General features: G+C 35.6%; 1 protein-coding gene and 1 long non-coding RNA gene across 4 annotated transcripts; both read left to right on the forward strand.

Moving 5' to 3' along the window:
• Positions 1-4,362: 4,362 nt before the first annotated feature.
• Positions 4,363-9,147, forward strand: LOC110859013. 2 transcript variants are annotated; one of them, XR_002548808.2, is made up of 6 exons: positions 4,363-4,479; positions 4,638-4,734; positions 4,811-4,965; positions 7,760-7,936; positions 8,055-8,140; positions 8,229-9,147. XR_002548808.2 is itself a non-coding variant. In XM_035859099.1 (5 exons), the coding sequence occupies exons 3-5, from the start codon at positions 7,651-7,653 to the stop codon at positions 8,634-8,636; spliced, it is 780 nt and encodes a 259-aa protein (XP_035714992.1). In that variant the 5' UTR covers positions 4,363-4,479; positions 4,638-4,734; positions 4,811-7,650; the 3' UTR covers positions 8,637-9,146. The 2 variants fall into 2 exon arrangements, 1 of the variants encoding a protein (XP_035714992.1); XM_035859099.1 differs by having other exon boundaries at positions 4,811-7,936; positions 8,229-9,146.
• A 6,200-nt stretch (positions 9,148-15,347) lies between these two features.
• On the forward strand, positions 15,348-17,015 carry LOC110859025. Of its 2 annotated transcripts, none has more exons than XR_004836917.1 (4): positions 15,348-15,502; positions 15,622-15,779; positions 15,875-15,978; positions 16,460-17,015. It is a non-coding gene; the product is annotated as an uncharacterized LOC110859025 (long non-coding RNA). The 2 variants fall into 2 exon arrangements; XR_002548815.2 differs by having other exon boundaries at positions 15,622-15,760.
• The last annotated feature ends 10,893 nt before the right edge of the window (positions 17,016-27,908 follow it).

The following is a 27,908-nucleotide window of genomic DNA, read 5'->3' on the forward strand; positions in this document are numbered from 1 at the left end:
GGGTGAAAGATTAAAGGAGTGAGAAATCCTTTCATTTACAGTCATTCATCTGAAATGACGCAATCGTTAAGTCATTATCATTAAAATGAAGGGAAATTCATTTTCGCGAATTACGCGAATTACTCCTGCGGACTAATTTTAATACATATTCATCTAAAACTTTACACATGTAGCTCGATCATCAATTTTCATCACGTTGCAAAATGCTGATTTTGTTTTGTAAAATAATTATCAGTAAATGTGGTGGAAAATGCTCTCGGTTAAAATGTTGAACACGAGACGGAACTAACCAGCAAGTGGGGGTTGAGTAAGTAGGATTTCGTGGCCTTGCTGCTAGATGGTTTCTATTATTTAGAAATTTCTACCTGATCCTGGTTATCGGGGTGCAGCATCCTGATGGTTGATCGTTATCAGAAGATTGCATTTATCGAGCTATTGTGGCCTGATGCCTGATGGTAAATAGTTTCGTCAATCGGTTTTTTTAGCCCCGTTCAACACTGTTTACTTCCCACATGTAGCCTCTATTTAGTCCAACCAATTACGATAATTTTGGTTATTAAATAAGTTAGCTCTCCCCGTAACTAAGGAATGCATGGGCCAGCATATTCTCCACTTTGGTGGGTCAAAACAATTTTGCCCGGTTTTTCTTACCTGCCGTGGTAAAAATAGTTTTGGACGGAAAACGAAACACTGCAAATGGGGTGAAATTTAAAAAAATAAATACATTCTCGCTCCTAGGGAGACGGGCTTACACGCTAGTTTGTTAATATCTCATCCATCATTTATTTGCGTTGCTTTTTCAGCTTGATGCATGTACAACAAACTGACTTTGACTGATCGATACATATTTTTTCCACTCATAGCGACGCAAAAGGAATCTAAATTGTAAGAGTTTTGTAAGAGTTACATATGTACTTATCTAGCCCCTAAAAAATTAAACTGATCCAAATAGCTACTTTGCTTCAAAAATGTATCCCTTCTTGATATTTTTAACTCTTATGGCCCTGAAAATTAACACCACTTTGGCCCTAGACAAGTTTGATTTACATTTCATCCTGGATAATGAGGAGGATAGTTGGGAATATAGAATTCAAAATTTCTTACCACTTTCGTACCATCAAAGTGTAAAAATTATACATAATTTTATTAACATTTTTCCATTCGCACGAGACAAAAATCATATTACACGATCCCCTTATCCAGAAATATTACTTATTTCAAACCCTTCATTGTTATTCGCGACAGAATTCAAAGTTTTGATAGACCCTACGACGCAATACATCTTTGTCCTTGTGTTACCCTCATTCCGCTACGATGGTAACCTTATAGACGTTATCGGGACGTCCAAGATACTATTTTTTGCACAAAATGGTATTCATGTTCCTTGCATTCCTTGTCGAAATTTGACATTTCTCCATCCGCCAATTTTCTCGCTCGATACAATAAACACAATTTGGCACCTGCAAAATGAATTGGATATGCGCGGAAACCTTCTAATTGTTAACTACGCTATCAAAAGGGTTACACTTTTTGACCAATCAACCTCTTGTGGCCCGAGTCTGGCCACATTCCGAGACTCAGAATCTTTATCGTCCTGCCTGACTTACTCGATCGGAACTTACCTTAATTTCACCACGGTACACCGACGTATCTTTAAAGATTCTGCCTTTAAACCGGAAACTGTCGGGGGTGAACTAGGTTTCGGTGGAGTCTTCTTTAGTATAGAGAGCTTTTATAATGGGAACGGCTATACGCTTCTTAATTTAAAAAATGGTCAATTTAGATTTTCCATAGTTACTCAATTTCCAAAAGCAGAGAGTAGTTTTGGCAACGTTTTTACTCCGTTTGACACGCCCACGTGGATCTTAATTATAACTTTATGCGTCGTAATAACCATAGTGATACAATTCATGCGCAATCTCCCTAAAATCAAGGCCGAACAATTTGTACGCAATCTCCCTAAAAACAAGGCAGAATTTAGTACCTTATTTCTTAGCGATTTAATAACATTTACATCAATCTTACTCAATCAGAATGGCGGAGATATCGTGAATTGGTTGCAAAAAGAGAGAAAAGCTTTGTCCATCCTGACCGTCTGGTTTTTTGCGGGTTACATTCTCATGGAAAATCTGTACCAGGGGTCAATCACCTCCGACTTGACGGTTACCCCATTTCCCGCCGTTCCTAAAAGTTTCGAAGATTTAGCGAAATCGAATTTAACAATTCTTACAACCAGCTCAATTTCATTCCGAAAACCGGATGAGGATTACTCCTTTATCCAATTTCTCATCCTGCCACATTTGTTAAGGACTGATCATCAATCTGCCTCATCTCTGTTAAACTTTGTCCAACGGATGGTCTACATTTCCCCCCGCCAAGTACGATTTGCTTGCTATTGTCCGGATAATTTCAAATTCAGGGATAATCTCGCTAAACAACTCCGAAATTCGGACAAGTCCCACTTTTGCAATTATGGATCCAACCGATGACCTTGCCAGAATAACGGCACCGCTCAAAACAATTGGAAAGCGGTTGGTTATCGACAGTTATCACGTGGCCCCTTTCCAGTTTAACACGAAGACTTACACAACTCAGAATTACATTTCGCCCCCAATTGCGAAAATTTTTGGGAGATTGGCGGAATCGGGGATTTCTGGGAGGTGGGAATTACTCGAAATTATGAGGACAAAATTACGTTCCATGGACATTTTTAGGGAAGAAGGCAAATCATTTTCAAAATTCAGTTTCGATTTTAGAGAGTCCAACGTCCAAATGTATAATTCTAATGGAGGGGAAGCGTTTCCCGCCTTGTTTTACGTTTTCGGCTTATGTGCGACGGTTATAGCGGTGGCGGGGGTAGCTTTACTGGTGGAGTGCAGGAACATGATAAAGAGGGCGGTATTAGCAAGCAGAAAAGCATTTAAGCGCTGCCTAGCCAATTTAGCAGGTTACTTGACAAGATCCAAGGTAAATGTGTTAAAAGGCGGCCAAATGGTGCACTGAATTAAATTATTGCTAATTGGCATGTGTCACCCCTTAAAATTATAATATGGTATATAAATATCTGCTTAGCTAGATTAGTTATACATAATACTTAAATAATTGTTCCGCATTTATACATACATAAATAACTAAACTATACGTATTTTTGACCAGATATTTTTTGATAAGTATTTCACACATGCAAATGTATTGAATTAATTACCGAAAATAAATCCGATCAACAAGCATTGCCATAAACTTGTCATGTTCGGTTTAAGGTGGACGTTACGTTAATAGCGCAATTATGTATGCTAATGGATAATGACCGGTAAGTGATGCTCACAATCTGCATGTCTTTGAAGCCTACAGATAATAAACATCTATCGGAATCAGACTAGAAATCTTGGTCGGATATCCCTGGAAAACTAATACTACGAAATAAGCGAAAACCAGAGAAAAATTTCAAGCCCGATCGGAATATCCTTCAGGTATTTTATATTCATGCTATTGCAAATCATGCCACGTATTTAAAGAAGTCCCTGCATTGTGGATGTGTCCGCAAAAGCTGTCCCATCCTTTGGATGAAAAAAAAACAAGCACATACATAAGGTATAACCTGGAGACGTAAAGATTGTCTTAAATTTAAGATGAAATTCTTTATGCAACACCGTCACATTTTTATAACAGATTTACTCTAACCTTTTCTCTGATGGGGTGCACATTTCATCGACACGTGTGTTGCCTCGGGACCGTGCAAATGGCATGGCATCGATTTTCCTCAATAGGTATATGAACATATGTATGAATTCAAATGCGTCAAGAAATCCCAAATTCTTATTTTTGACCCTGTAACGAGAAGCATTGACTACTGCATAAATTCATAAAATGCATAAATTCGTGGCCGTTATATGTACATATGTACATATGTACGCAAATATGTTGTGGTCATGGAGGAATTCCAGAGGTTTAATAAAACTCGAAGAAAGTGAAACATTACAAATTTAATATTATATTGTGAAATGTCCAAATTTTCGGAAGAAAAACTTCAAATTTAGCATTCGGTTGGCATTCGAGAAATCCCTTATCGCTAAATTATATAAAATCCGTTTATAAATAAAATCCCGTATTAAAATCTCTTCAAATTCCAATAGATTTTTCAGGTCGAATTTTGCCTTCCTAACTAATTAAAATATTTCTAAGTTAAACTACCATTTTCTTCGTTACGAATTATTTAAAGGGATACAAATTATGTAGGAAAAATAAAACTTATCTCGCATCCTTTCCGCACAGTCCTAAAGCTACCTGTTCGTAAAACCAGTTTCAGGAAACGCATTAATTCAAAAATTCTACCAGTTTCTGGGTGCAGTCTCTTCGTACAACTGGATCAATAAAGTGACGAAGACAATTCTTGAGAAATATTTCAAATGTCGATTTAACACAATTCTTCCATGGGGAGGAATTGTGATCGGGATGAAGACAAAGTGTGACTCAATTCAGGTAAGAGTTCTAAATACATAAGTTCCCAGCTCATGATCTATAGTTTAAATAATTGAAATAAGATGGTAACTAATTATTTAAATATTTAAGTTTTTCCTAATTCGTGATATTTGTTAACTTATCTATTTATGTTCTCACATCCGGATCGGTCCGCGTAGGTTGAAATCGCTGTGTACATACATCCAAAACTATTACAAGCGTCTACATACGTAAATCTATCCTGTAAAATGAGAATAGAATTCGATCTGGTTTAAGGTACGCCAAAAATTTTGGGGATATAAACGAACCATTATTTTATTTTTAATGTAAATAAATTCATTTTATTTTACAGATTAAAATGGTTCATTCTTTCGGGAGTGAATGATTATAAAAATTGGAAGAATCAACATGACAAGAGTAAGAAGAAGAACAAAATTAATGACATTTTTTATGTACGAACCCTGTGAATATTTGGGTACACGGACGAATACCCAACATTTTGTTAAGGTACCAACCAAGTATTTTTGAGAAGTACACATAATGCTGCATGCCCTTCAAACCTCTTTTTGAAAATGAGAAAAGTTCCTGAACTGGTGAAGACCACTCTAAAAAATATTATTTTTAGCTAAATTTAAGAATACAGGGTGGTTTAAATGTCAGGTTGCAATTGAAAATTTTTCAATGGGAAAAATTCGCAAATCCCCATTACTTACCGTAATTTTGCTCCTGAAATTCAATATTTTAAAAATTTTGTCATCAGTGTTCCACAAGTTTTGATAAAAATTAATAAAAATCTCAATCCCAATTCCGGAAAAGTCAAGTAAAGAAATTTACGAATTTTTCCTATTGCAAAATTTTCCATTGTAACCTGCCATTTAAACCACCCTGTATGTGGTTTAAGTTTGATGCATATTTTTTGCGACACATTCGGCAACATGGTCGATATCCTTAGGACAAGTTTAATCTATAATTATGAACACTACTTGTCATCAAAACCCACCTCGTCTGTCTTGCTACCTGTCCTAAGTACATACATATCAAAGGGGTACTTTATCCATGTACGATAAAGTGCTCAGTGAACAATACATAATATAACAATACATAATATAGTTCGTGGAACACTTGAACTTTGTCAGCTATATTTATTCAGTGTTTTCTCAAATTTTATTAAAAAAAGATCTTCTGTTCTGAAGGTTCTGAAGTAAATTATGAATCTCAATTTACGTAATCTTTTAGTTAATCCTCTTCACAACAAGTAGTGCAAGGTGGTTCGTATTATGTCTTAAATTTGAAGTTAATCCTCTGTAGTCACACGAGATGGGCAACATCACAAGATTTTTCTTCAACTCACTTACGTAAATTTTGAGACACTCAGTCATGAGTGTACATATGCTTCATTCTATGATAAAGTGTTCAGTGAACAATACAGAATATAACTTGGTTATAGGAACATTTGCAATTTGTCAGCTACCTTTATTCGAAGCGTTTTATAAATTTTTATAAAAAAGGTCTTGCATTCTGAAGGTTGATTTTCTGTATAAACCAAACTCCTATTTAAATTTCCAATCCACTAAAATAACATCTGGCGGTATAATACAATTTTATTATTATCGGATTAAGTTAACCTGTCAAATTAGGTGTTGGATTTGCTCATCCCGAATGTCTGGTATGTAAAGTCATGAGTTCTAAGTACTTATTTGCTTAATAACCAGGAATAATTGGGTTTAGAAACGAATATAGCAAGAATTATTATTGACAAAAGATTAATCCATCAAAATATCTGCGAATCCAAAACAAATGTTCGTATTTCAAGTGAATTAATTAAGAAATAATGAATCTGAAGTTAGGTAATCTTTTGGTTCATGCTCTACACAACCAGTAGTGCAATATCGTCTCAAGTTTGTAGTTAATCTTTGAGAGTCGTACGAGATCGGGATCAAAATGATATCCGTTTCCGTAACCTTTAATATACTCAGTGGTAGGCATAAGATTTTGTTATCCCATCTACACAAATGCCAAAATTACCCATTCTTCGTCGCTAATTCCAGCCAAGGCACAAAAAAAGGCTTTCCTTTTCCCACCATTTTAATAAAAACAAATAAATTTATTAGGATATGTAACACAATCACAGCCAAACTCTAATAAAAGAGCTACAAGCACACTTAAAACCACCAGATTATCAATATACACCGATTACGAACTCACCCGCGAGGACAATGCAAACTTGTGAATTATCCAAAAATGTATGCAGGATCAGTTTATGTACATTTTTGGAATGTTTTATTTTCTGTATTTGTTAAATGTTTTATACAAATCTTTGGTCATACTAAAATTTTTATGTATCATTATGTTGCGGGGTTGCACCCCCCTTTGTACTTCTTATCTTTGTATGTTCTTGTCAATTAGGGGTACTTATTTCACCCCGAACAACTCCGGTTTGTGTTTCTATGTATTTAAGTCATTTATTCTTTCTTTCACTTACTCAACTATCTAACTTACATACTAATTTACATACTAATCCTAACTTAACTTAACTTATTCCTTCTTCTTCTTCTTCCTCGGTTCCCGATGTTGTGAGAGACCCTGTTTTCTGGTTGGGTTCGTTATTTTATTCGATTTATTCTTGGCTTTCTTGCCAAGATATTTATTTCGGGGAGAGAGAAATCTCTCCCCACGACACTCCTGGGCCCTTGAGATCTTGAAGTGGTTTACATATTTACTAAAAATGCATTCAATTTGGCGTTTGAATTTCATTGATTAATTATTTTGAATAACAATTTTTGTTTGTTGGATAAAAATTTACATATGGCGTGAATCTCATTTTGTAAGACGTTTTTTTAGAAATTGGTATAATTATCATCTTAATTATTTTTATGTTATCATATTTTAATTTAAATGACAGTAGGTTATTCACATCGTATATTTATAATTGAAAATAATAAATCATCAATTTTTATGGGCGTATTTTAACATACATTTTTAGCTCATACATTTTATGCTGAATTGTACATATTTTACATTCTTGTTTTAAATGTAATAAAACATCTCCAATTTTTTTTCTCGTAAGTCATAACAAAACTGCTTACATTCCAAATTCGTTTTTTAATGGCAGTATAATAATTATTCGCTCAGTCATAATTTGACAACGTGAAGAATATCATTAATAATAGAATTTTCATTTAAATTTTAACAATGTTAAAATTGATATTATTATTTTTCTTTTCCATTGTTCATTCTCAAAATGTTCCTCTTGCATTATCACGGGACATATTACAGTCTTGTTTGTCGTGTTTGAAAACAGAAGAGAATCTATTCTTGATACGAGGTGGGGACGAAATTTGTGTACCGTGCCATAAGTTTCCAAATAAAGATGATGAAGAATTTATTGCTTTACATTTTGTCGCCTTCCCGGAGTTTTTCTGGTGCAGATTCCTAATAACTTCATTTCATGGACGTGATGTGGGATGTGGAAATTTTGGTGAGTAACTTTTGTATATAATATTGTTACATGATTAATTATTCATATTATTTATATAAATTTTACATTTGATTTGATTTGTTAATTAATTTTCATAATAATTTCACTATTTTTACAGGAGAACTGCCCGTGCATCTTTTAAATGCATGGATGGACGATTCTTCATTGAATATTTCCCAGTTCGTGTTCAATTGGCCCTTTCTGGTAAACACAATAATTTGTCAATATCTTATTGTTTTACATATGTAATAATAATAATGTATATATATGTATTTGATTTTTGGTGTTTTAGCAACAATCCTTGCTTGAAATTCCAACAACGACTCCATTAACCCCCGAACAGTCAACAATCATGACGACGACAATTCCTTCATCAGCAGAGATTCCCTCCTCGGAACAGACAACGACCATTTCTTTTTCAGAAACGACCCCAATGTCGCCAACGACCTCCCCCATCATTCCGGTTCATGAAGTCAGCGATGACGAGACAGTTAATCAAGCGACGATTCACTCGTCTCCCTTCGTCACGGAAAACACAGAGCCGGACACCGCGAGGACGACAGGAAAGGAGTCGACGGAACAAGTGGGCGCGTCCTGGTGGGTGTGGTGTAGTATCGGTTATGTGTCAGGAATGCTGACATGGGTTGTCATCTGGGTGCTCGTCATAATAAGTAGTTGGAAACAAATATTAGCCATGTAAAATATTATTAATTTTGAAGTGAATACCCCTCAGAGGAGGATTTTTATATCTCACTTAGTTGAATAATAAATTACTTAAAATTTCAAAAATTCAGAATAATTTCAGAACTGTTGAAAGTTATATGTAATGATAATTCCTGATAATTGGTGGATTATAAACAATTTGAAATATGATCATTTTAATTATTGTTGCTGTTGTTTTTGTTTTCAATAAAATAAAGATATGTAAGTGAACATTTGAGTATTTCATAACTTAAAAGGTTTAATCATCTTGTGCATAGAGTATATATTGCTTATTGCCGTAGGTAGAGAAAATTGGCAAAATTTTTGTTTATTGATTATTCGAAAAAAATTGTGGCAATTTGGAATAGCATGGTATAATTGTTCTACCTGGATTTGGTTATTATTGTGGGTAACTTTATTGCTTTTTGTATGTAAAATTGGCAAAATTTTTATATGATTTAATAAAATTGTGGCAATTTTGAATAACAGGTTGTAATTTTTCTACCTGGATTTGGTTATTATTGTGGGTAACTTTTTATTGCTTCTGTATGTAAAATTGGCAAAATTTTTATATCATTTAATAAAATTGTGGCAATTTTGAAACATGGTGTAATTTGTCTGCCTAGGCTGCAAATTATAGCAATGTTTGATGAATAAATGTCGGTATTTCATGGGTAGGCATCGTAGGTAATACATAAATAGTTTGTTGATGAAGTTATTTTGAAATTTGTTTTGAAAGTTGGATTTAAGGATTGCACTGGGTGGCAATTTAATAAAATCAGAATGTGTTGAGTGAACTGATACTCATTTTTGCCCATATATGTGTGATATGGTTTTGTTTTTGCAATGGTAGCAAGAAATTTATTTAAAAGAATTCAGTTTTGGATTTATGATAGACAAACAGGAGAAAATTTGTGTAATGGAGATTCGTTCTGTCCAACCTTAAGAGAGCAAGGGTAATATGTATTATAATTCATAATTTTGGAAATAGTTTCCCCGGTCCGATTGAAAATTTTACTCGTGGTCACCTCTTACGGTTGGGTGCCTGAAGGAGACCCCTTTGGTTGGGTGATTAACCATTCGGATTTGGTGTGGCAAGAATAATCAATACCATTTGAAATATTCTTAAGATGTAACCCACCCTGTTGAATTGCTGACATTTTCCATAGTCTAGGCAAATTCGTAGGGGCTGAGTAAATTTATATTTAGGCATTCGGTTACCCTATAGCCGATTTACCTTGACGACACAATAAAGCGGACAGAACGAGGGAACTAAAATTATCAATCTGTAATCCCTTAAATACTCACAAAACCGGAAATGGTCCCCTCCACACAGAAATTACACGTCTCTACCCTGATCTCGTTAAAAAAAGAGCAGAAAAGTAATAATACCATGATACTTTTCGCGCCACTGCATGGGACTAACGATTTCCCTGCAAGGGCGACCCAAGGCTAGAAAAGAAGACAAATCCTCAATTCTCCGTGAGTACTACCTTTGAAATGACAGTACTGACGGAAAATTTTTCTTTCTGAAAAGTATTTCCTTCTCAAATTCCTTCCTTTAAAAACTTCATTCAATAACCTAAAATGGGACTCCAAGAATCACAATGAAATGTGAGTGAAAGTTACTTTCCCTTTGATTGATTTTGTTCGATTCCCCCATTGTAGTGACCTCCTCCTGAAAACCAGGGTTTGGATGCAAAGAGGGAATGAACCCGAGGGGAAAGTTGTTTTAATGAGACTTCTACCGGTCATTGCAATTAGAGTTGTCCGGGATATGCAAAGTCGACACTAACATGTTGATTGAACATGTATGGTTAAGGTCAAGGTTAAGGTCAAGTGAACAAGTATTGCTTCCGTGGATGGCTGTATTGGGGACGAGGCAAGTTTTGTCTCATCATAGGGACTCATGAAAATATATCTCAAAATATTTTGGTCGTGTTCTCTGATGCGTCTATCCAGGATAGCAAGCATTTTTGTGATCTTCATCGCAAAACTATTCACGAACAACCATCACAGATTATTACAGTAGAGACTAATTGTTTCGTTAAAGATGACATATATGTGAAATGTTATAAGACAAGTGAAATCAATTTCCCGAGTTTTACCCGTCGGAGAAAGAAAGAAAAATGCAGTTGTACCAGGGTAGGATTGTGGCAAAGGGCCAAGCTATTTTGTTCCATTCGTGAGGAAAAAGGAAAGATGAAAATAGATCCCAGCGTTTTTCTGTGAAGTGCTTAGAACAGACTACAGTGCTCATGTGACAAAATGTTGACGACCAATGTAGAACAGAGGGTCAAAAAAAAATTTTGGAAACAAAATTTTTTTTTGTAAGTAATTGATTTAAATGTTATGTGAATGATGACATGAATTCCCCTAAAATGAGTGAAAGTTGGTACAAGTTGTGTCTAACGAGTCGGACATGCATATTGTCCAATGACGTGGATGGGACGTGGATATAACAGCACCGTGTATGCAAGCTATGCATATGAGACAAAGGGAAGCTTTTGGACAATTACCCTTGCCGGGCATGAAATAAAAATTGTAACTCCGTCAGTTTTGAAGCTAAAGGGTTCGGAGTGGGGTCAAAAATTCCCAAAAAATTTATTCCCCAACGTTGTAACTTGCATGGTATTAAAATTTTTTGGACCGAGGTCACAAACACCCAAGAATATGTATAAGAAGCCAAGTTAACATTAAGGTTGACACAAAAAAATATGTTCATACATCATCAACCTAGTTTTAGTCCAGAAGTGTGATGTGAAGAGTTCTTATGGTTGGAGCTCAAGAGCAGAGATGAAGAAGTCCGGGGTCGCGGAAAGAGGGTAAAACTCTACCAAAGTTCTATTTATAAGAAGTCACAGTGCCGTAACTACTGCATCAATATTAGTCTAAACCTGGCAAAATGCCCGATGTCCTGATATGGTCAGAAGAAGTCAGAAATATTTTTATTTTATTTTTAAATTAGAAGATAACTAAGCACTGAGTTGAACACCTGCCAAACAAATTTGCAGGCTCTGAAATTTTGCACCCCAAATAGCGCAGCCACCGCCGGGTGAGAATTTCAACTAGGTACGCGAAAACCAAACTCTGCAAACGATTAAAAGCTGGCATGCCCCAAAATGGGACATAAGGGAAATAAAAAATTTTTTACCACTCGAGTAGCCAAGGACAATTTGTTACTCGAGCCAAAATTTTTGGTGAAGCTCAAAATAGCAAATATTAGTCAAGACGGTTGTTAAAGAAAACAAGTAGGTATTACCATGACGCAAACCGAACCAGTTTTGGTAATGTGAATGGAATAAATGGTCCAATTATTTGAGAGGAGGGAGAATTATTTATGATTTAGACCTGCATGCACGTTTTGGATAGCATAACAAACCCGTAGTTATTAAATGAAAACAAAAATTTCTGGGATGAAAATCCGGGCGAACCCTGCATTATTAACATCATGCTGACGAAAAAAAAACAGGAAAGCTATCGGCGTGAGATATATAGACTCGAGTAAGTAGCTCGAGAAAATTAAGGGGAGTTGCGCTAAGAGGTAAAAAATGTAAGAAGGGGTGTGGTTGCAAAGCGGTTAGTTGTTCTAAAATTATCATTACAGCTTGAGCCTCCAATTCCGCTGAGGTTATGCAATTTTGACGATAGCAGGCGAATTGTTGGAAAATAAATGCTAAAATGGATAACGGAGATTCAGATAAAATAGGCTGGTTAAGGTGTAACAAATGCAAAAGAGTAGCCATTGGATAAAATTTTATAACACTCAGACCAATTATTAGAAGTCAATCCTAAGCAACGTAATCCTGTCACAGGGGGACGAGATGACACAAAGAAAAATTCGGTGTTGATTATTGTCACTGTGACACTTCTACACTTGGTGTTGTCCGAACATGCGAATTTTGCAGAACGATCCAACAAATTATTGACGTTGGCACTTGTACACTTATGGTAGTCGAAAGTCGGTAAGTTGGCAGAACGATGCGACGAAATAATTGCACAAGTTGCGGTGGTGGTGGGAGAGCAATAACGAGTTGAATTTTTGTTATTTATTTTAGACTGAAATATGTATTAACTAAGTGTGGGGTGGTCGCTGGAAAACCTAAGAGGCACCATTTGTGTTGCGGGGTTGCACCCCCCTTTGTACTTCTTTTCTTTGTATGTTCTTGTCAATTAGGGGTACTTATTTCATCCCGAACAATTCCGGTTTGTGTTTCTATGTATTTAAGTCATTTATTCTTTCTTTCACTTACTCAACTATCTAACTTACATACTAATTTACATACTAATCCTAACTTAACTTAACTTATTCCTTCTTCTTCTTCTTCCTCGGTTCCCGATGTTGTGAGAGACCCTGTTTTCTGGTTGGGTTCGTTATTTTATTCGATTTATTCTTGGCTTTCTTGCCAAGATATTTATTTCGGGGAGAGAGAAATCTCTCCCCACGACAATTAAACCTAACAAGGCATGTGGGTGGAATACGGAACCATACACATAGTTAATGTTAGCTCAATGCAGAATCATTGGATCTACATGAAATTCGATGGGTTTTCACATGCTCGACAACACTATTCATGGCTTCCATTACAAGTGGAAACATTTGCAATGGTAGGCTTGCACCCTTTCCAGGCGCATTTTTCATACATCACTGTTCACTACTGTAATACAAACCTTGCTAAACTTGTGTAAAAAAAACTAACAAAGGGTATTTGTTAGTATTTATTTATTGATAGTTTTCCCGGGTGAAAATCGTGTGTCGAATTTGACATAATTCGACACAACTGCCCGGACCAATGGTTTGTGCAGAAAAAGTATGAACGATTCTGCATAAAAGTTCTGACAGGTATATTCTGCAGAAAGGTTTTGAAGAATTATGCATAATTCTGCACATTTTATGCACAGATTGTTTCGGCATAAATTTTTCTGCATAAAAACCAGCCAATTCTCTGCATAAAAACCAGCCAAATTTATGCATAAAATCCATTAAATTTTTCACCTGGGTTGGTATTACTTTCATTTTTATTTCTTGCTATAAACAATTAGATTGATCCATAACCTATTATACTATGAATCGCTCAGTGAGATAATGTCTCTCTGTTGACGATATAAATGCAAATGATATCTATAGATTATTGATAAAGGATCTATTTGCGTACGTGTTTGTATTTCGTATGCAAATATGTTAGGTCAGATTAAGTTCTGAATCGTCTAATGAATCAATAAGGTTGGAAACTTGGCTTATTTATGGTAAAATCTAAATAAATTAGGTAAAATTTACTCACAATTTTGTGTAGTGACAAACATAGATACATATTATTCTTTTAAATTATGACGTGTAAATGTCCATTTATATCGCTAAATTTTAATAGTTACATATTCATTTAAATAATTGTTAATAATTAACCTAACTGTACACATTTTTGAATAGACATGTTAATAAATAATGCTCCCTTATTAATTCTATATTTTTAAAAATATGATGATATTTCGATTGCAAAAATTCATACATTGTAATCCAGCGTTACAACTCATGTATCGATGGCATTAGTCTTGTAATTAACATGCATATGTATCTACATATATGAACTCTCCAAGTAATTACTGGCATGTTTTAACTTGAAAAATACATGTATAATTTAAACCGTATCCAAGAAAGATGCTCAAAGAATGATTTATTTTCATGGACAGGTATGGCCAAAAATCTAACAAATTTATGCGTAAGTAGCCCATTCCTAAGACAGAGTTCGTTATACGACGGTGTTTATGGTGATAAAAAATGGTCTTATTTTGACATCAAGTGGCATCTCATCCTATGTATTATACTTCACAGGTTCTGGCCTGTCATTGTACATATTATTTCATATCATGCAATTTTTTCCGGTTGATCGCGACGACACGTGCATAAAAAATGTCTAAACGAGAAATTCATGCTGCCGTACCGCATAAATCATAACGAAAGGCCCATCCGAGGGACACGTCTAATCCTAAGGATTACTATGGTGACCGTCCGAAAAATCCGTAATATTTACATCTTTGATTTAATATTAACAATGATTCCTGTTCATGGATAGATTTAGGAGAACCTGTACAAATGCAGGTCATTTTTTAAGCACGACACGTTACCATGGCGACCATCACGGCAAAAAAGTGTACACCTTTCCTTAATATTAATGCAACTTAGCTAAACCCACACGCATAAAATTCTTCGCATCTCTTGTTACATACATACATTACATATTATTTCATGCGTTGCTACGCACTCTCCTTTTTACCAGTGTAGGGGGCCCTGCATAATGGACGTATTCACCCGAGCAGTTCAAGTCACCATGTCGTGTCAATACAAAATTAAACATCGTCTTCACCTCGTGACGAAAATGTTGTCCATACGTAACATTCTTTATGTTTGCACACAATATTACGCAAGTTTTTATAACCTGGTTGATTCTCACCCTGTACTCTGGACACAGGTCATTGACGACGTGTCTAGTATCGTGTGGGACCGTGCATCCAGCATGTCATCTAATGTGCCTCGACAAATGTAGTTACGGACCTTAATAAATCAAAAATTACTTAAAAAATGGGATACCAATTTTCTCAAAAATTTATGACGTCCTTTCCGCACATTCCGAAAACCTGCTTGTTTCTTAAAACTGTTAAGTGCAAGGGATTTAATACAATGCAAAATATCTGCAGTATGCTGTAACCACTTTCTGGGTGCAGTTTCCTCTTAGTAAGGTGAAGGAGGCTCAATAAATAAATTGACTTTCTACATATTACGTAGTTCTTTTTACGTAGTTTTTTAAAAATATATTTGTAGCTAAAATGTGATACTGTGTAATCTGGACAAAATGAGGTTCAATTTAGGTAATATTGGAGTTATTTTCTAAAACTTTAAATTATATGGATTGTTATTAAAGTTTTAAATAATCAAAGTATGTGTGTAATAATTAATTCATGGTATTTCCTTGTTTCAATTTATTTAGAACGTTATCATCTTTGGCCCAATTTGGACAAGTGGAAATCGTTTTTTACACCCGAAAATATCCAAATCTCTTAACTTAATAAACCCATTAAGTCCAACAATGCAAGTTAAATATTAGGACACAATTCGACTTGTTAACGGTACGTGCAAGTTTTTGAGGTATACATACATATGTACATACATCTACTAACCACTAGTTAATTTTTAATAAAGACACATTTTTTTCATATTTATGGATATGTTTTAATTTATAGGTTATACATCGAAATATCGTCTAAATTTGTACCCGAACAATCAAATCCTAAATTTGTTTCGTTGGCGAATGATTACAAAACACGTTAAGAATATCATGACTAAGGTACGTACTTATGTAGATATGCATGCATGCATGCATGTATGAAAAAACTGCAATGCATTATGCGTACATTCTCAAAATTAGGGCGTACTCACGTCAACCGTCTCACAAATTCAGCTTATGTAAGTGGCACATACATTTTGAAAAGCTTCTGCCAAAAAAACATAGGGTTTTATGGCAAAGTTACTCACCAACTTGACCGTTTTTTTTTATTTTACAAAATAATTTCGAAAACTTTTCCTCCCAAGGGAAGGGTGAGAAGTTGCAGAAATTTAATAACACAATGTATGTATAATTTGAATGAATTTGTCAAAATTACATTTTTTTCGCAAATAGGTATTTATAAATATGGATGAGTTGCTTTAGTAAATTTCGGAAATCATATTTGCAAATCTTTAGGGCGTCGTAAATTGTCCAAATTAATCGCAACGCTAAATAACATGTTCTTGTAAGCACGCTAATAAAAGCAATTTTTTTTGTTTAGCTCACAACAATTGGCGTCCCAACATTGTTCAGAAGAATACATACACGCAACTACAAATAATTCCACATGCCGTATCCAAAAACCACCCAACGAAAAATGGAGGAGCATTCCTGCATTAGCTAAGATAACTTTAAAGTTTTATTTGTAGCTTAATTTAAATTTATCGAGTACATATTTAGTTTTAAGAGCAAATTCGTTTGCGCAGTTGCAAACCTTCTAAATCTATATTATAAGCTGGAAAAGTCAAAGGATGTGTCTCTCCATATTCATCTGACTTTCGATCTGTCCTTTTTTATTTATTTACTTAATTTTAGGTTCCATTTCTACCAATCATTATGTAGTAAGGTGAACAAGATGACAAATTCATCAATTTGTTCGCTTAACTTTAAATCATTTTATTTTAAGTTATTTAGTTTCTGGTGAAATCCATGATTCCACGCGTTTTGAGCGAGTACTGGGTATTATGTATTTGTTCAAGTATTTAAAAATCCTCTTTTCATTCCAACTATGCAAAGTTGGTACAGTTTATTAATAGATTTGAACACTTACACAAAGCATAATTAGACATGCATAATTAAGATTATGATCAAGACACTTGAAAAATGCTTCTATACGCTCATTCATCCGGTAGATAAATAACTGTTCGTATTTCTCTCATGAGAGAAATTGCAATTTGTTTAAACCAGTATTCTTGTCATCCGGAAGTATTGAAGGTGTTAAGTAATCCTGACTAAATTGTGTAGTATTTGGCGTTGTAAGGTTGCTGTTTTATTAGCCCTTTCAATGACCCCACAAATGGCCAGGAAGTTGTGTCACTCGGAGGAGATGATGAATAAATTGTGTCGACTTGTGGAAGGCAGGTTGAGAATCGAGAGAAGATCTTTATTCAATTTTGAGTTTACGCAATTATTAGATTAGAGTTGAAGAGGTTGAAAAACTTCTGCGAATTAATATTTACTAATAAAAAGTTTTCCGTTAAAAAATAGTACGTACCACATTTTAGATACAGATGACGGAATGACATTCGAAAACTCTTCCACCGGAATAAATAAGATTGGTGGGTAGACAGGGAAATAATGGTGGACTCTGATGAACTAAACCATGTACAATCACTAATCGTGAAACGACACTTGTACATGAAACATTAATTATTCTCAAGTCTATCGCATTATTTTATTTGCATACATAAATCTTCATTCCTAACTTTTCCGAGGGAAAGTTACAACTCTCTCCGACATTAGTTTTTTTTACGAAATCAACCTTTCCACACATAGTCGCAATTGTACGTGTGAACTCGTGTGTAATTTTCAAGGACTACATAGAAATAATTATGCCTGGAAACGAGTATAGCGGGTATTATTAGTACTAACAATGGAGGCGCAAACCATGTTCAGCCCAGATAATTTTTTGACCTTATTAGTTTGAAAGAGCAAGTCTTTACAAACAACATTTGGTTCGGCACTTGGGCAGATGCGCAACTTTCAGCACGTTATGGGCGCCGCAAGTTTGCAAACGATTTTTCGGGCAATGCCCAGCGCGAGCTCAACTTCCTGCGTTTTTGCGAACTTGCGGCGCCCATAACGTGCTGAAATTTGCGCATCTGCCCAAGTGCCGAACCAAATGTTGTTTGTAAAGACTTGCTCTTTCAAACTAATAAGGTCAAAAAATTATCTGGGCTGAACATGGTTTGCGCCTCCATTGTAAGATTAATTCCTCAAAATATCTGCGAAGCCAATACAAATCTGCATATTTAAGTGAACTAATTAAGAAATAATGAATCTCAATTTACAGTATCTTTTGATTAACCCTGTCCTCCAAGGGCAATGTGGTCATCCATGTCAATCCTTGGTAGTCCTATATATGTATGAGATGGGCAACAAAACCAATATTTTTCATTAACTACATTTTTGCCTACATTTTTGGAATCTTTTATTTATTGCCTGATAAATGTGTGTTACAAATCTACTGTCACATTTAAATTTTGATGTATAATTAATGTAATGTTAGTGGAATTCAGAAGCATGTGGTTGAAGGTAAATCACTGAATCTACATTTATGTAATCCGTATGGCTTTTCACGTGTTCCACAGCCGTGTTCATTGCTTTCACTACCAGTAGAAACATTTGAAATGGCAAATTTACACATTTTTGATGTTCATATGGGTACGCTTATCATATGTAGTACGCTTATCACTATGTTAATCTAACCTTGATAAACTTCAAATATTTGTTAGTATTGACTTATTGAAAGTGTTGATATAACTTGCATTGTTATTTCTCCCTGGAAACAATTTAATTAATCTATTGCAAATTGAGTTGCAAATGATATTTATCGATTATTGATAAAAGGTCCAATTGCATAAGGGTGTACAGCGTTCGTTTTTGGATTTCGTTTGCAAGAATGTTACGTAGGATTAAGCTCGAGTCGTCCGATGAGCCAATAAAGTCGACACTTCTCTTATTCGTGCTAGATATATACTCTAAATAAAAATATGTATGTAAAATTTACTCAATGTTCAGTAAGAAAACAAGATGACCTTACCAGAAAGTAAAACTTACCCAACCTTGTGCAAAATATGTTCAAAGTTATCCACTGGGAGGATGATTGACAGACAGTTTGGCGAAAGCCTTTTTGGCAAAAATAAATTTTTCGTCAAAATGGTAAAACAATTATCATGAAAGTACCGGATGGCGAAATTTTTCGCCCAAACGGTTTTCGCCAAACTGTCCGAATTCCCGGAGGATACTTAAATTGGACAAAATGCCAAGTAAGTTTTATCTTTTGGTTGTGTCACCATCCTTTTTGCGCAACTTTGAGCAAAAAATAGCCAAAACTCGTTAAATGACAGTACGGTGTAGAATTTTGGTAATTATATTTTTCTTGTTTCTATTTACTAGAGAAATGGATGCGCATATTAATATGTATCTTGGTCAATCGGTACACACATCGTAGGAATAACTGCGACGTGTTGAATACAGGTAAAAATTCATCGCTTTATAAGGATCTTAAGGGCACGTTTCTGTCATAAATTAGTTGTGCTAGGAAGGTTCTAAGGAACTATAAACCACAAAGTTTTCTTTTTTGGTTTTGTCTTTTGCAATGAAGCATGTGATAAGTAAGGAAAGCGTAATTACTGATACCTAAATGTATCTTTTATTGGAAGTATTTACTTAGCAGCATAAATCATCTTACATATATATATAATGCTAGCTTAGAAATTTGTGCACAGCTCCATTACCGGTAAAATGGGGTAACTTGAAGTTTGAAAATGACGCAAATATTACACATGTGCTTGAAGAATTTATACATATATTGTCTCCGTATTTGTCAAACTAATTTTTACGTTCAAAGTAAGGTACACTTCATTAATCGGTATATTTGAATAGTTAAGCATAGTAACATAATTAAGATTAAATAAGCATTTTTTAGCTTCACGTTAAAAATTAAACTTTTTGCTAATTTATGTATCATCCTCGCACCATAACATCAGAACGGGACCTTATAACCTGCTTTAGTGCCAAGTATATATACCTTCGTTGGTCAGGTTTGCATAATGGTTTCCATTTTTCTGCATAGATTAATTTTGCGTCGTTCGATATTCCTGATTGCACGGCGAACTGAGGCTTCAGCTCCCTGCTCTTCTCGAACGTCCCCTTGAGTCTCCGGATCACATGCCTCCAATATTCGCACGTGCTCTTCTCCGTAAATCATCTCCCCTATTGAGCTTCAAGTCCATTCGAAAGTAGTCGAACGGTTCCTCCTACTTTTGCGAATAATAATTGTCGCCCAATGTTTAGTAAGAGGGGCAGTAAACCATTGTAACGCAAATGGAATCGCATCACATACATACTATCCTGAGGTTTAAACGAGAATATGTTAGTTAAAACTAAGAGAACTTCACAAAGGTAAGTGTGGTTCGTTACTATTAAATTATATGCATGATGGGGTTGTGAGCGGCGTTTTAGACCGCGAGAAGGGGGATGGACGGGACCGACGCGTAGCTTATTTAGCATCGTATTGAATTTCTCGAAGGAGTTCACTTTGTTGACCCCTCTAGTGGCTAAACTCGTAGCACAGAAACTGGGTTTGATAACACTTCTGACAAACATAATATTCCGTCATAACATTTCTCATCATAAAGTAATTCTTTCCATCTCTCATATACAATTTTTATAATTGCATTTATATTGTGTAAAAAAAGTACATGCTCGATAGACATATTCTTCTTATCTAAGTAACTTAAGTCAAAATTCCAGTTGTTTGTCATGTGCGCATTGACAAGGTCGGTCTACTTCTTCTTTTGCTTGGTATTCTTGAAATCGTCCGGTGAGTTCAAAAAGTCCGAGACTTCTTCTGATTCGTGGTAGGTAAAAGTATTTAAGTAAAAGTTACTCATGGTTCAGTACAAAAAGATGGTGACATAGCCGAAAGGTAAAATACATGACTAAACTGGGGAATGATTTATCCAAATAGAATAAAATTTATATTAAAATTAAAATTTTATATTAAAGTTAAAATTTGATATTAAAATTGTGTTATAAGTTTTATTCATTGAATAAATGATTATTACATTAACCTAATTTTAATCGAAATATGTATGTATGTATTATTGACTCCTTGCTCTTTTAAGAATAGATCATATTCCCATTTTGAAAAACAACCGCAGTGTAAATGCTATGTTAAATAAACCGCCGCAAACGCGCATACGGAAGTAGCTTCAGTCTCACTTCACCCCAACCATAGCGCGGGAACACTTAATTTCATTCTATTGCATCCATTTCTTCAATTTCACTGAAAATCTCATTTTGCCCCGACCACACCCCCTGGCGGCGAGGGGGTGTGGCACAACTCGGGAACACTAAATTTCACTCTACTTCACCCCTAGATTCAATTGCACTAAAAATCTCATTTTGGCCCGACCACACCCCCTGACGCCAAGGGGGTGGTCTGGTTGCCCCCAAAAGTTGATAGGATCCTCCCCCTGGGGTCATATGTACGATGGCGCAAACCGCTTTCGATTATCTCGATCCGTTCTTCCGTTATCCTGCTGACAGACGGACAGACGGACAGACGGACAAAGTCTTCACATAAAGTAGCTGAAGCTACTTAATAAACTATACTAAATCCAGAGTAAAGTAAGTAAGGGTTACGTTTACTCGGGATTTCGTTTAATTTACTTAATTACTGAGTTAATTTTCAGTGTTCAATAGCGTAACCTTGTTTTTAAGAGCGTATAAAACTGCAAATATTAGTAAATCTACATATGTATACATATTTAAACATGTAAAATAATGCAGTGTAGCACAAATTGTATAATGTCGTGATTGTTATATGGATAGTTTCAATTATAATACAAATTTAAAACTAGTTGCTCCTACAATATTGTAAGAACATGAATTATCATTCATAAGTAAAACGACGATTAAGGATTCTAAACCTGTAAGTCGTTATTATTACTTTAAATTAGAATATGTGCATAAATATTTATATCAAAAAATTGTAATACGTATTCACGTAAATAATTATCAAAAAATAACCTATATAACTGTACAAATTTTTGACCCTACATATGTATCTGTTAGTAAATAATTCGTCGTTATGAATTCAATTTTTTTTAATCATCATTTTCATTATAAAATTCAGCCATTATAACCAAACGATTGATTGTAATTAACTAACGCTCCAAGTAATCATAGACATGCTTTCAAAATGCTTTCCCGACCCGATAAATTTCAGAATCCAACCCGCTCGACCCGATAAGTGACTAACATTAACCCCCCTGGTTCTACATACATACGTCTGATTTCAAACCGCCCAACCCCATAATCGCCTGAACACGTGTAGTGCAAGCCCGACAGGGTTTCGGGCGGGTCGGGTTTAACCGGGTTACCCACTTCTGTACCGTTGATGCTAAACTCGCCTTAATTTAGGAAACTTACCGTGCATCCTCCCCGAAAACTTGGCTGGATCTTTCCAGACTTGGAAAGTTGTTTAACACAATTCCCGCCTCCCGCACAGAGCCAACATCCATCCAATAAAAATACGTCGAATTGAACGGATTAAGTTGTGACACGGTTTGTAGGAACCATGGTTTTGAGTTCCAGACGGCGTACAATTCTGGCGTAAGGTTGTCTTTTTCTGGATCCAGGTCATGCATTTCTTGGTAACTTTTGTTCAAAAAGTGGGGTTCGTGGAGCCAAGGGACGGACCAGATTTCTTCGTAAATTCTGAATTCCGTCGGCCTCCCGTCCCTCGCTGTGGACATGAGTTCTAAATTCAAGCGAGATTATGAAGGGAGGTTTAATATTTAATTAATTTAGGGTGTCATTATTTATTTATGTACTAGCAAGTGGCCCACAAATGCGGAGCTACTAAATTGTCCAAAGTTTAATTCTTAGAATTTTTTACCTCCCTGACAAATTAGTTGCAAAATCCGACAAAATACAAAATTGATAAATTTTGGGAAAATTGTTTTAAAACTGGTTTGCAGCTGACTGATAGCTCGCTTACGCTTATTAATGTTCGATCTTAAATTCAATCTTAAATTAAAAATTAAAAAGTATTGTACGTAGTTATCCCTCGTGAGCTTGCACCATTTCTTGTTAAACTTGTTTTAGAGTCTTAAAAGGTAAAGAATTCAATTTTTCACAAGTTTGTGATTGCTTTTACGTATGTATTAGTGCACGTAGTAAGCCAAACATATTCATCAGCAACTGCTCTCCTAGCTACATAAATCATATTTCTGGAAATACCTTGAAATTCTGGCTGAGTAAAAATTACTACCGGGGTTTCCCCCTGACCGAGAAGGTTTTCCATCCATTCGGTATACTCGTCCGGGGTGTGTTTTCCCGTTCCCGTGGCAAAGAAAGCTGTCACTAGAGTGGTATCGTTTTCTTGGGAGTGGTGGCGGCTCGAATTATAATGTCGGGTCTTTTTACCAATAAAAATCGAAAATCGGGTCGATTCCAAGATTTTTGGAAAAGATGAAATGCCACGAAGTAAATTAGGAAGGTAATAATGCCGGCTGTAAAAAAATAGATACATGGACAAGTAAATCTTCTGTTTAAGTCAATTAGATAAATAAAAAATGTTTCACTTTAAATAAAAATTACTAAAATTCACCAAAGGTTGAGTAAAAAATTGGGATAAGAAGAACAGTGGTGTGGCATATTTAATTAATGTAATAGCTGGATAAATTTTACAAAACTTTTAATTAATTTTTCAAAAATTTGGATAATTTTCTTATCCACTTTGCAGAAATTTTCCACAAATTTGGATAAATATTCCAGCACTTTGCGTACATTTTCCACAACTTTAGATAACATTCCACCAGTTTGTAGAAATTTTCCACAAATTTGGATAAATATTCCACCACTTCGAATAAACTTTCCATAACGTTGGACACATTTTGCACAACAGTGGACAAATTGTGTACAACTTTTAAAAATTGTCCACACATTTGGATTAATTTTCTATAATTTATAATCAATTTTTCACCACCTTAGATACATTTTCCTAAACTTGGAATAAATTCTTTACAAATTTGAATATATTTTGCCCAATTTATGGAGAACTGTGGATAAATTTTCTACAACTTTGCATAAATTTCCCACAAATTTGGGTCAATTTTATCCATGGTTGTGCCATCCTCTTTACTCACACTTGCGTAACTTTTATTGATTTTTATTTGTAGTGTTGCATTTGGATAGAAATAAATAAAATTAATTTAACCTGACCTGACATTAGGCAAATTTTTGTTTTGGAAGTCATCATTATTTTGAAAATTTACATCTAATTAATAGTTTTAATTATTTTGAAGCCTATTTTTGGGTGTGGCAGAGACCGAGACAGTAATGTGAGTCAGGCGAAAGTAGGAAAAGTGTATCACACCCGTGGTGCTTAATAATTATGTAAGCTTATCTGTGATGGGTTAGACCCACGTACCCGAGTTTGATTTGTGGCACACGCAGAAACTGTGCGAATAATATGTACTTTGCCATCCGAATTGAGAAGACGTGGCTTCGTAAAATTGTCAACTTGGTGACGAATTTTATGCATGTCACCCAATGTATCTTAAATGTGACATCTGGTAGGAAGACAGAGTGAGTCAGTAGACAGGCACGTACATACGTACGTAGGGTATTTAGGTATGTTGCTGCTTACGTTTAACGTATGTATGACACATTTACATAAGCAGGGTTTCTATTTTCCCGACCACACCCCCTGTCGCCAAAGGGGGTGTGGTCCGGTTGCCCCCAAAAGTTGATAGGATCCTCCCCCTGGGGTCCTATGTATGATGGCGAAAACCGATTTCGATTATCTCGATCCGTTCTCCTGATATCCTGCTGACAGACAGACGGACAGACAGACAGACAGACAGACAGACAGACAGACAGACAGACAAAGTCTTCACATAAAGTAGCTGAACCTACTTAATAATTCAATCCCACTGCAGGAAAGATGCGCGAGATTGATTTCTTTCATGGATAGACATCGTAAAAATCTAGTATAAGTTGCGTACTCCCAAGCCACAGTTCATTATATGGCGATGTTTATCATAAAAATTATCATGGCTCATCTCCCCCAACATAAAACTCTTCACAGTTGCTAGCCTATTACATATTTTACGTATTGTTTCATGGTCCACTCAATTTTATCCGTCAGTCACGACTGACTGCACCTGCATAAAGGATGTGCTAAAAGTAACAATTTCATGTTCAACATAACGCATAAAATTGAGCATAAATGTTCCATGTAATGAATGATAACTCGCTGGAGACCAAAATATTGTGCAAAATTGTACACGACATTTTGCCCGCACGACGCTCAAGTTTTTTGTAACCAAGGAGATGCAATCTCTCGCCTTTCTTAAGTCGCTTACACATTTCGTGGACAGTAGTACCAGTTTGCGCGATCATGCATCAAGCAGGTCATCTAATTTTCGGGCATATAAACCCATCTTATTTATTGATAATTTGGGATAACAATTACCCCCAAGATTGGTCACATTCTTTTCGCACAATCTCCAACCTACCTCCGTGCCAAACCTGCTGAATGCAAAGGATTTAGCGTACAATGCAAAAATTCTGTGGTAGAGTGTATCTAGCCAATTTATTTGTGTCGTCTTCTCCTCTCACCAACATACGTTTAATGAAGCTCGACAAATAAAGTGATTTTCTAAATATTTACAAAAACGATTTTGTAGATATGTTTTGAACATGATTGAGTATTTATAAATAAAATGTGATAAATTGTGCTCTGAACAAAATGAGATAAGATTTGAGTCATCTTCTTAACCCATAAATTAAATATAACTTGATCAAAGTTTCATATGTACAAGCCAAAAGTTTGGCCTCGGTGCAATTTGCGTCCGAAGTTAGAGAGTTATCATCTTCTGCTAAAGTGGAAATCGCTCCGTACTTCTGAAAATATTACGTAAAATCGGATAAACCCGTCAACTCAAAGTGTGGAAGTGCATTGATTAGTAAAGAAGGACAAAACGGATGAAGACGGATAACATTGGACTATTTAACGGTACGTAAAAAAAATGATGATACATGTAAACGGAAAAATGGTATACAGGCCACGCTACAATGAAAAATTTCTGAGTAGGAAAAATTCGCATATTTCCATTAATTAGCGAAATTTGTGTCTCGGTATTCCTCCACGTCAGACATTTCGAATAATTTTTAGAATTTCTCATAGGTAATTGTGAAGAAAGTTAGTTGTGAAAAATGAATGATAACGAGGGTACCGATGATGAAGATAATAATAAAAGAAGTTATTTCTCTTGCCTGAATCAAGACATGAAATATGTGCATACGGCTCCGCATAGCAGCAGGGGTATTTTTAAGAGCTCCCCGAGATGGAGGGGGAGGACGTTAAGATGATAATGATTATTATTTCGAATCATTGCATATTTATTCAGGGTGTATGTATAATAATTGGTTTGTGTCAGGTAATGTGGTGTGAAATATTTTTGTCCTCGGAAACATGAAATAATAGGAGAGGCAAATATATAAATTTGATTCATCCCACATTTATGCTCTGCATGGTTTTGACGCCAGGACGTTTTAAAAATTTTGGCTATAAATAATTATGTACGTGGAGTAACAGGTGACATTTACTAAAATTTAGAGTAGTATAGGTTTTTTTTTAATTTGTATTTGAACTAAATTCCCACCTATTATAATTTCTGAGAAAATTAAACTCAAAGTGGGTGTGTGGGATCTGCACGAGATTTCCACTGGGATCACGACCTATCTAACTACCCGTTAGCTAGCGATCACCGATTTTGACTATGAAGGGCAAGAACTGTAAAGGTGATGACTTTAGTATATCAATTCCTCTAAAATAAAGTCACTCTAGCTGCACTGAAGCTAAACTGATAATTAACTTTATTTAGATAACAACTTGGAATTAATTATACTTTAACAATTAAATATTACTGGTCAATGTCGACCGACTCAATTCTCTCAAACAAAGACACTTACCCACACAATGACGCTCATTTTCATACTCTCCCTCTTCGCGTCTCAATCACCCCCACATTACCATTGGACTTAAAATATTCATAAAATACATACATTCATGAAAATACCAATGGATTTGACACTCCCACCTTTCTTTTGCGAAATGTAAATGAGGAAAAGAAATAATACAATTATCAACTAATTATGAAATCATACAAATAATTCAAAAATCAATCAAATTAATAATGAGCACTGAACACTCCAAAACGTTGCGGCTTCTTTAACTTTCGCCCATATTTGGTGACGATTTCTGGTTCCGCTTGATCAACTTGACTTCCGCACGGTTCCTCCCCGTGCTCCGAACATTCTGATTCTTCATCCAAATTCTCGATCAGAATTTCTTGAGAAACCTTGGTCATTTCTTCATCTCCATGAGGGATCTCCAAAGGGTAGAGACGCTGTAGAGGTCTTGACAAAATTCCTTTGGCTGTCTTGACAAGAGCTGACCTCACCTCTCCATCCTTTCCCGGATTCAACTTGATGATCTTTCCCAATGACCACTCCAAGCGCTTCTTGTTGTCGGCTCCTACTAGGACGACGTCGCCAACTTGGGGGTCTTGAGTCCTCTTCTCACTGGCCTTCTGGACCAACTCAGCGAGATACTCCTTTCTAAATCTGGACTGTAAATCTCGCTGTAACTTCTTGACATGTTTGAAGCGAACTTGAAGTTCTTTCCCTGTCATCACTTCTGCTTCTGGGAATCTGGTTAACTTCGTTCCCTTCAAAAACATTGCTGGTGTTAAGGCGACGAGATCTTCTTCATCTTCGGTCACGGTGGTTAAAGGTCGGTCGTTGATGGTCGCTGCTACCGAACTCAAACACGTGGTCAACTCATCACGCGTCAGCGACAACTTCCCCAACATTCGCCTCAGCAAATCTTTCACTGATTTCACTAGGCGCTCCCACCATCCTCCCCA

The sequence above is a fragment of the Folsomia candida genome, unplaced genomic scaffold, assembly GCF_002217175.1.
Source record: "Folsomia candida strain VU population unplaced genomic scaffold, ASM221717v1 Fcan01_Sc023, whole genome shotgun sequence".
NCBI lineage: Eukaryota > Metazoa > Arthropoda > Collembola > Entomobryomorpha > Isotomidae > Folsomia > Folsomia candida.